The sequence below is a fragment of the Portunus trituberculatus genome, chromosome 21 (assembly GCF_017591435.1).
Source record: "Portunus trituberculatus isolate SZX2019 chromosome 21, ASM1759143v1, whole genome shotgun sequence".
NCBI lineage: Eukaryota > Metazoa > Arthropoda > Malacostraca > Decapoda > Portunidae > Portunus > Portunus trituberculatus.
This window is the reverse complement of record NC_059275.1, coordinates 6674985-6684984: the sequence shown is the minus strand read 5'-3', so window position 1 is coordinate 6684984 and position 10000 is coordinate 6674985. Positions and strand designations below refer to the sequence as shown.

The following is a 10000-nucleotide window of genomic DNA, read 5'->3' as shown; positions in this document are numbered from 1 at the left end:
GTATCTCTCTCTCTCTCTCTCTCTCTCTCTCTCTCTCTCTCTCTCTCTCTCTCTCTCTCTCTCTCTCTCTCTCTCTCTCTCTCTCTCTCTCTCTCTCTCTCTCTCTCTCTCTCTCTCTCTCTCTCTCTCTCTCTCTCTCTCTCTCTCTCTCTCTCTCTCTCTCTCTCTCTCTCTCTCTCTCTCTCTCTCTCTCTCTCTCTCTCTCTCTCTCTCATGATGAATAGGACGAAAATGGACCGGCGGCAGATGAGGACACGTGATGGAAGGCTAGGGCAGCTCAGGAGCAGGCCGAGGGAGGATGTAGGTTGGCCAGAGAAGGTCATAAAATAAGAAGGGTTCAGAAATTAGTATGCATTTCGTCCCATTCCATTGTCACTTTATACTTCAAGTCCCGTCATTCTGGTCCGAAGTTCCTGCTTGGAGGGTCATTCTAGTATTATTCTTAATGGTAATTGAGATATTTAGAGCCACAGACCAGCCAAAACAAGACAAGGCAAAGCAAGACAAGGCAAGGCAAGGCAAGGCAAGGCAAGGCAAGGCAAGGCAAGGCAAGACACAAGACAAGACAAGACAAGAAAATGCAGTGAAAATGTGTGAAGGGGGAGGGAGAGAAAGAGAGAGATGTAGATAAACACACACACACACACACACACACACACACACACACACACACACACACACACACACACACACACACACACACACACACACACACGAGCAGATCAACATTTCTATCTAAACTTTCTCGAGGTTACTTTTCTTCCTTCCCTCTCTTTCCAATCTTATTGTATGTTGCTCTTCCTGCTTTTACTACCTTCACTGCGCTCTCTCTCTCTCTCTCTCTCTCTCTCTCTCTCTCTCTCTCTCTCTCTCTCTCTCTCTCTCTCTCTCTCTCTCTCTCTCATGATGAATAGGACGAAAATGGACCGGCGGCAGATGAGGACACGTGATGGAAGGCTAGGGCAGCTCAGGAGCAGGCCGAGGGAGGATGTAGGTTGGCCAGAGAAGGTCATAAAAAAAGAAGGGTTCAGAAATTAGTATGCATTTCGTCCCATTCCATTGTCACTTTATACTTCAAGTCCCGTCATTCTGGTCCGAAGTTCCTGCTTGGAGGGTCATTCTAGTATTATTCTTAATGGTAATTGAGATATTTAGAGCCACAGACCAGCCAAAACAAGACAAGGCAAGGCAAGGCAAGGCAAGGCAAGGCAAGGCAAGGCAAGGCAAGGCAAGGCAAGACACAAGACAAGACAAGACAAGAAAATGCAGTGAAAATGTGTGAAGGGGGAGGGAGAGAAAGAGAGAGATGTAGATAAACACACACACACACACACACACACACACACGAGCAGATCAACATTTCTATCTAAACTTTCTCGAGGTTACTTTTCTTCCTTCCCTCTCTTTCCAATCTTATTGTATGTTGCTCTTCCTGCTTTTACTACCTTCACTGCGCTCTCTCTCTCTCTTCTCTCTCTCTCTCTCTCTCTCTCTCTCTCTCTCTCTCTCTCTCTCTCTCTCTCTCTCTCTCTCTCTCTCTCTCTCTCTCTCTCTCTCTCTCTCTCTCTCTCTCTCTCTCTCTCTCTCTCTCTCTCTCTCTCTCTCTCTCTCTCTCTCTCTCTCTCTCTCTCTCTCTCTCTCTCTCTCTCTCTCTCGACTTGGCATACCTGAGAACCATTTTAGCGAAACAGTTTAGTTTTAAAGATAAAGTTTACCCTTCTAATGTTTGCTCTACTCTCTCTCTCTCTCTCTCTCTCTCTCTCTCTCTCTCTCTCTCTCTCTCTCTCTCTCTCTCTCTCTCTCTCTCTCTCTCTCTCTCTCTCTCTCTCTCTCTCTCTCTCTCTCTCTCTCTCTCTCTCTCTCTCTCTCTCTCTCTCTCTCTCTCTCTCTCAATTTTTTTCTTTGGTATCCACCAACCACCTGATCCCCTCGTACCCACCTACATGAATCCACTCACCCACCCATCCACCCACCTATCACAGCCATCCACCCACTCACCCACCTACCACAGCCACCCACCTCCACCTGCCTGGCCGCCTCACCTGTCACCCACACTCCAGCCTCACCTCTCTAACTCCTACGTTTTTTGCTCTATTCTCTGTAACGTTCACCCTAAACCCCTTCTGCTTGTACGTTTTTGCTTTGTCTCTTCCTCCTTTTCCTCCTCCTCCTCCTCCTCCTCCTCCTCCTCCTCCTCCTTTTTTCGTCTTATTATGTGTCTGTTCTTTTTTATGTTGTTTTTGAGGACACAACTCTTTTCCTTACTTGTATTGTTTATGCTCTCTCTCTCTCTCTCTCTCTCTCTCTCTCTCTCTCTCTCTCTCTCTCTCTCTCTCTCTCTCTCTCTCTCTCTCTCTCTCTCTCTCTCTCTCTCTCTCTCTCTCTCTCTCTCTCTCTCTCTCTCTCTCTCTCTCTCTCTCCTTGATGTATGTGTTTTCTTACTCTCTTTTTTCCATTTCTGGTCTTCCTTCCTCGCTTCCTCTTCGCGGTGAGACAAAATGGCGGCTGCGTCATTACCTCAACAATGGAAATACGATGAAAAAGAATATAAAAGCCTTCCAGGTAGACTGAAGAGACTACCAGAGACCAAATAGCCTCCTCCTCCTCCTCCTCCTCCTCCTCCTCCTCCTCCTCCTCCTCCTCCTCCTCCTCCTCCTCCTCCTCTTCCTCCTCCTCCTCCTATCGCTCCAACTACGCATTCTCCTTCCTCTCAGTTCTTGCTCTTCTTTTGTTTCTCTTTTTTATTTTATCTTCCTTTTCATGTCTTCTTCCTTCCTTTACTCTTTGGTCTTATATTCCCTCATTTTTACTTTCAGCTACCTCCATTTCCTTTCTCTTTCCCTTTTTTCCTTCCCTCTTGCCTCGTCCGCCTGCAGTACACACACATACACACACACACGGACAGGCACACGCACAGGGTCAGGCGGCTGCTGGGACCTTTACTTTCATTTTTTTCTTCCTCCACTGCCCTGTAACGTATACGGTTTATGTCGCGATAAACCGGATTATTTTCAGATTACGTTCGGGTCCGGTTCCAGGGGGCAGCTCGGGCGGGAACGGAAAGGCAGAACGCGTACTAACATGTTCCCGGTCCCGGTCTCGCTTTTCCAGACCAAACTAGCAACAAACTCCCTCACTCACGGTGTATTTGAGTCTCTCGCACGGCATTCCATTACCAGCAGGCGCGAAATTTGGTGATCCTTCCTCCTTTTCCTCCTCATTTTCTCCCGCCTCCTCCTATTCTCTTTTTTATTTCGGGTTCTTATTTTCGTTTTAGTTTCAGTTTGCTCTTCCTCTTGCCTTTCCTCTTTCGCCTATTTTTCTTTTTCCTTTTACTTCTCCTCCTCTTCCTCCTCCTCCTCCTTCTCTTCCTCTTCTCCTTTTTGCACTCATGCTTCTGCTTCCCTTCCTTTCTCACTTCCTCTTCTTTGCCTTTCTCCTCCTATCTTCCTCTTCCTCTCCAGTTTTTTTTTTTTTTTTTTTATTTCCTGCTCTTACTCTCCTCTTCCATTTCAGTTCCCGCATTCCCTTCGTTTTTGTCCCTCCTCCTCCTCCTCCTCCTCCTCCTCCTCCTCCTCCTCCTCCTCCTCCTCCTCCTCCTCCTCCTCCTCCTCCTCCTCCTCCTCCTCTTCAATTTCTTCTTCCTCTATCTCCTGCTAGTCCCTCGCCATCCTTTACCCAGTATCCCTCCTGCCTCTGACGGAGGCTTCGCAAACTACAGCAGGAGTTAGTAAGCAGCGCCACACACTCGTTAAGGACGCGGGCAGTGTGGGAAACGCTGGGCTGCTTGTTTTTTTTAAAGTAATTAACAGTGTGTGATTGTGGAGGCAAATGTTTCACGTCGCGTAAATTAAGAACGTGGGGGAGAAAATTGAGTGAAAGAATGCTCTCTTTTTTTTCAATTTTCCACTGCCTAGAGAGAGAGAGAGAGAGAGAGAGAGAGAGAGAGAGAGAGAGAGAGAGAGAGAGAGAGAGAGATAAGTAAATAGATAAAACAACACACACACACACACACACACACACACACACACACACACACACACACACACACACACACACACACACACACACACACACACACACACACACACACACACACACACACACGATGTAGCCCTCTTAATGAATATACGTAGGAGAGAGTCACCTGATCCTCTTTAATAAATGTACGGCTATGGCCACCACTCTTCCACCTTCCGAGGCAGGAGATGCACTGGGGGCCGAGTCAGATGGAGGAGAGACACGGGAGAGGAACATAAGAGCCTGAAGGGAAGGGAACAATGGAAGGGTAACGAGGGAGAGGAGAGAGGCAGGCGAAGCAAGGAAGGGGAGAGAGGAAATTATGGACGTAAGTAGAGGGGAGAGGAGAGAGTTAATGGAAGAAAACGTTAAGATTTCTCCGAGCACAGGTTGAGAGAGAGAGAGAGAGAGAGAGAGAGAGAGAGTGAGTGAAGGTGGTACAAAGGGAAATAGGGAAGAGTAAAGTCCAAAGCAAGTCAATTTACACGGATTGAGGAGAAAATTACCGGCCTCGTCTCCCGTTTTCTGTTTCCTGCACAGATGTGGCTGCTCTCTGTCGTCGCCGCCGCCGCCGCCACCGCCACCGCCACCACCACCACCACCACCACCATTACGATTATTGTCACTGCTATTACCATTATCTTTACCATTTTTATTTTCATCACTATCATCATCATAATTACCATATACAATTATACAATGTTACTTTTGCCACCACCACCTTAACCTCGTCATAAAACCACTACACTACAATTATACAATCACTACCACTGCCACCACCACTACCACTACTACTGCTGCACTGCTACAACTACTACTACTACTACTACTACTACTACTACTACTGCTACTACTACTACAACAACAACCACTACTACTACTACTACTACTACTGCTACTACTACTACTACTACTACTACTACTACTACTACTACTACTACTACTACTACAAGAAAGAATAACAAACTCAAACTATCAGTAACATCAGTATCATCAGCATCAACAACTGCAACAACAACAACAACAGCAACATCATCATCATCATCATCATCATCATCATCATCATCATCATCATCATCATCATCATCATCATCATCATCATCAACAACAACATCAACATCAACAACAGTAGCCACAGATGCAATACGGAGAGCTCTAACCATCACAGAAACAACACTAACATTAAAATCACTGTGGAGGGGAGACTCTGGCAGTGGAGGGGCCGTGGAGGTGCGGTGGAAAGGGGAAGGGGGAAGGGGTAAGGCGGTGGTGGTAGTGACTGTGGGGGTAGAAAAAAAAAGTTTCCCAGCAGCAGTAACGTAACTCGAACAGCGGCGTCGTTCTGCAGTGCGTTTAAAGGCAGTGGCACCTTGGCCTGCAGGGGAAAAGTAGGACAAAAAAAATCGTAAGAGTAAAGAGGTAAAGGAGGAGAAAGGAGTTCCGTCCTCTTTCCTTTCCTCTTCCTCTCTCCTATTGTGCCTCCTGATGTTCCCGAGTCTTAAGAGAGGCGAGGGAGTGTGTTCCTCTTGATTTACGCCCTCGTCTACCCAATGGAAGGCAGCCAAGAGGCCGCCACGTCGCCTCTTGATACATGGCGAGAAACCAGAAACCTTGAAGTAGAAATGATGTCGAGAAAAACACGAGTCGCGCACTAAGAACCAGCGCTGAAGGGTGAGGAGAGCGCTTCCTACTTGCCTCTCCCTTCAGCACTACATTTCCAGGATGTGATAATTTTTCTTGATATATTGACTCGAGCAGTAATGTTTTAATGGGATGTTGCTTCTCTGCAGGAAATAACGAATAATGATGAGTTTTACCAAGAATGTGCTCACTAGATGACATCTCTCGGCCTTAGCATCAGAACACGCATTTCCCGGTGACGCAACACGATCGCCAGGCTGTACGTCACCACCTCGAGGCTGCCGTGTAGTCTTACTGGCCAGGGTGTACATTGAATGTATAATATTTATCCTATATACCTTCAGATTTCCGTAACAATGGTGGTGATGTCAGTGTTCTTGAACTCTTGAAACAGTGACTACTGAAACACTAACAACACCCAAAGCTTCAGTGTTCTGCTCACTGGTTCAGGAGTTTCAGATGCTCTCATCAAACATTGTACTCAGTTTTACTTAGTATCCCGTTTTTTTTTTCCAGCTTATGACCATGACTCCTCTTCTTCTGCAGGTTTGTCTTGGCCCCGAGTGGAGGCGTGCGCGGCGCCGGCGGTCACCGACCAGCGGCCCGGCGGGGGATGGGTTGTGGGCGGCGTGGTTTCTGAGGCGGGTAAATCTTGGAGAGCAGCCAGGGGCGCACCGAACACCAGCAACTCCACTGACCTGAATGCCAGGTCCAGGAGAGGACCTGAGTCACGGACCAGCTGTTGTAGAGGCGTGCAGGCGCAGGCAAGGCCAAGGACATCGCGTACATAGATGAGTTTCCCTGAGGAGTGACTGGAAACCAGCCGCTGACGAGACTCGCCCGCCTGCCGAGGGCGTGCTGTACATCGCCGCCCTTCACGGAGTTAGGAAAACGCCATCTTTGCCAGGATGACCCGCTACGCTGCCCTGCCGGACCCCGAGGTGGGTGTGTGGCTGCGCCTCTACATCTACGGGCTACACGGCTTTCTGATCGAGATCCTCTTCACGGCCGTGTGGGATTTCGTGCTGCACAGGGACTGGGCACTCGTGGGTGAGTACCGATTCGTGGTCATTCCTTTGTTTACACTCTGCTCAAGCGTTGAGGTGAGGGTGGGTCACTGATATTAAAGGATTATCATCAAATTACTACTATTTGTGACGACACGATGCTGTTACTTTGAGGGCGTCATGCCATTACTTCATCTTTATTGTATGCTTTTAGTAAATTCTTGTGTGCTTATAATTAACTGTGGGGTATATATCTCTGCCTCATCTTAAGGGGTGAGTGGTGTGGGAGGGGGAGTGCGTGTGCTTCGGGCGTCACACAGCTGGGCCTCGTTGAGAATGTAAAGTTGTGAAATTAATCAGGGTGATTAGTGTAACTGGCTGCAGTAAATGAGAAAATTCTCTCTCTCTCTCTCTCTCTCTCTCTCTCTCTCTCTCTCTCTCTCTCTCTCTCTCTCTCTCTCTCTCTCTCTCTCTCTCTCTCTCTCTCTCTCTCTCTCTCTCTCTCTCTCTGGTAAAAAAAAAAACATGCATTTCAAATACTAATTTATTTTCATAGCATAAGTGTCAAGTAGCCCGAGTTTATAACAAAAACTTAGTGGTTCATTGAGTAAAGACGTGATAAATGATAACAGTGAAAGTAATGAGTACTGGTGAGCACGTATATAGTGTTTACTGGTTATTTCATTATTTCTCGTTTCTTTAACATGGCTAATGCTTTTGTATGTGTTCACTTCTTAGCTTTGTCCCGCTGCAGATGCTCCGTGTGTTCGTTTTATTTCAGTTATTGTTATTACGCTTTGATTTCTGCGCGTCAGTGTGGCATTGTTGCTGATTATCACTGTTGCCTATCTTACTGTTGTTCATGATAGATCCGATTTTGCTTTGTTGATTTTCAGTGTTGAAAGGATGCATGTATTAGCTTACGTTTCCGATAATTTTCTTTTTATTATTCTTTTCATCAGTGTTTTTGTCGTGAGTGTTACCATAATGAGATGTAATAGTGTTTTATCGACTACCGTACATAAAACACTGTTATAAATGTTCATGTATTACCTCACCATCTGTTCCTTCACTTGCAACCTTACGATGAACAGGATTTAGGAGCAAGAACACGTGACTAGTATAATTGATATGCATTTATTCATCACACTGCCATTCATCTACATACCATACATATAAAATATGTAAATGAGGTTTAAGAAGCAGTACAACATTACCGACAATTAGCTAAAGGAGGTGAAGACGTTTATGTTTCAAGTGTACGTGAAAAGAGAAAGCTGTCAACCAGGGCCCCATTTGGGCGAGATTGGGCGCTCTAATGTTAGTCGTGTTGCTTAGGTGACTTAGGTGCTTAGGTACAAGAGAGAAGAGACTAAATAAAAAGAGGAGCACAGGTACCCGAATTTTTTTTTTTTCTTTTACCATTTTTTTTTTTCTTCTCTTGAGTGATTTGCTTGTCGTACTTTCCCATTGCTGTGGTCAGCTAGGGACGATGGAGTGTCTGCCGCTGCGGTGCGTTCAGTACAGGTCTGTGGAAGTAAAGTGACATTTGATCAGCTTCATCCCACTGCTTTGCCTAGTTCTTAATAATCAATCTGCTTTCAATCTGCCTTATATCACATTTAGTGATGTATTAGGGAAGACAGGAGGCCGAACCACGACCCAGGCAGCAGGGAAAGCAGGAAGATGTTAGGAAGAAGAGTGCGGTAAATATTGTGCTTTGCTGGCAGATTATTCCCACACTTACTATATACAACGTTTCAACATGCTGTAAAGAATGAAATTACCACTAAATAAGCATGCATTTTTTGTTACGTTAGGTTAAGATAGTACGGGAAATTGGACAGAGGAAAATAAGCTCCCAGACACTTAGTACTTGAATAGAGAATAAATGCTATGTATCTGTGAAGTAGTCTGCGTCTTTCTCTGAGAGTGTTTGCCCTTCATAGTGCTAAAAAAAACGCCTCTGTCTCATCAGGGAATTGAAGCGTCTGGCTCTATTGCGAAAGGAGAATTATCGATTTAGTGAGAAGGACGGCGACCAGACTTATTTATCCTTCGCTGCCCCGTGCTGGTGCTTTAGGCTACTCCCAGAGCGGCGGAGAGAACTTTACTGAGAAAAAAATATATATATATATATATATATATATATATATATATATATATATATATATATATATATATATATATATATATATATATATGTGTGTGTGTGTGTTTTGTATAAAATACCAAATAGAGACCCGTTTGTTACAAATTCTACGGCTAAGGGCTCGTTCTATGAGCTCATTTGTCCCCTATTGTTGAGGGTAAAGATTTACCCATTCAGTCATTCGCTTGCACGCGGTAATTTTGCAAGTCTTTCTTAGGGATGGATATAGATTTAACCTGCCACCCTGCCTTCCTGCCCAAATCTATGTATAAGGACTCGGTTTTATGCTCTTATTTCTTGAGTAGAGAAAGGATTGTGCTACGCAAAAGCTTCAAATGTATTATAATCTGTTTGTCGTGTGAATCCCTGAGGTAGACAAATATCATTATTGAGTTGAATAGGTTTGAAGACTTTGATAATAAAACGTACAGTATTCTAATGAGTAACGAAGTTTACTTCATTAGGAATGACCTTAGCAGCACCACTGTATATCATATCAGTGTGCGTGCGTGCGTGCGTGCGTGCGTGCGTGCGTGCGTGCGTGCGTACGCGTGCGTGTGCGTGCGCGCGTGCGCGTGTGTGTGTGCGTGCGCGTACCGCTGTCGATGACTCACGTTACATTCAAAGCGAGCTTTTCTTCCCTTCGCCTTTTACATCATACCATCATTAGATTCTAGAAAATTTATAAATCTTTTTCCAAGACATAGTGAAAGTTTACTTCAAGAAGCAAAGCGAAAGTAGTGTACTCGCAGAAGGTACTTCCGGGAACTTTGAAGAGATTTTGGCTATAATGAATCTTCTAGAGCTACACTAAGTATGTGTATATTCGGTACAGCTCTTCAGGACTTGGCAATGGAAAGAAGGTAGATCAATACGGCATGTAGTGTAATTTTGTTAACTCTCTTAATCTTTAAGGAAACTGGTAATCAAGTGGGCCTTTTTATTTATTTATTTTTTGTTGACCTTGGCCAGCTTCCCCTATTCCATAAAAAAAAAATACTGCACACCTCTCCTCCTTCAGCCGGAGTGTGTGCGCGCGTGTGCGTGTGTGTGTGCGTGTGTGTTCACTCACCATCCATTCTCGTGGTTGTGTTGCAGGCCACAGTGATCACATCAGAGTAGGTATCCACTAATGTGTAGTTGGCGGGAACTTTGGACGCGTCGACTGAAATAAAAATAA

The 10000-nt window shown here is 45.4% G+C and overlaps 1 protein-coding gene across 2 annotated transcripts in view; it reads right to left on the bottom strand.

The window, feature by feature from the left end:
• Positions 1-7789: 7789 nt before the first annotated feature.
• The window catches only part of LOC123506923, a 9366-nt gene continuing 7155 nt past the window's right edge, over positions 7790-10000 (bottom strand). For both annotated transcript variants that reach the window (XM_045259346.1, XM_045259345.1), the window contains exons 9-10: positions 9893-9985; positions 7790-8197 (exon numbers count right to left, since the gene is read on the bottom strand). In XM_045259346.1, coding sequence (XP_045115281.1) covers positions 8187-8197; positions 9893-9985 — 104 coding nt within the window. In that variant the 3' untranslated portion in view covers positions 7790-8186. The remainder of the gene's footprint in view (positions 8198-9892; positions 9986-10000) is intronic.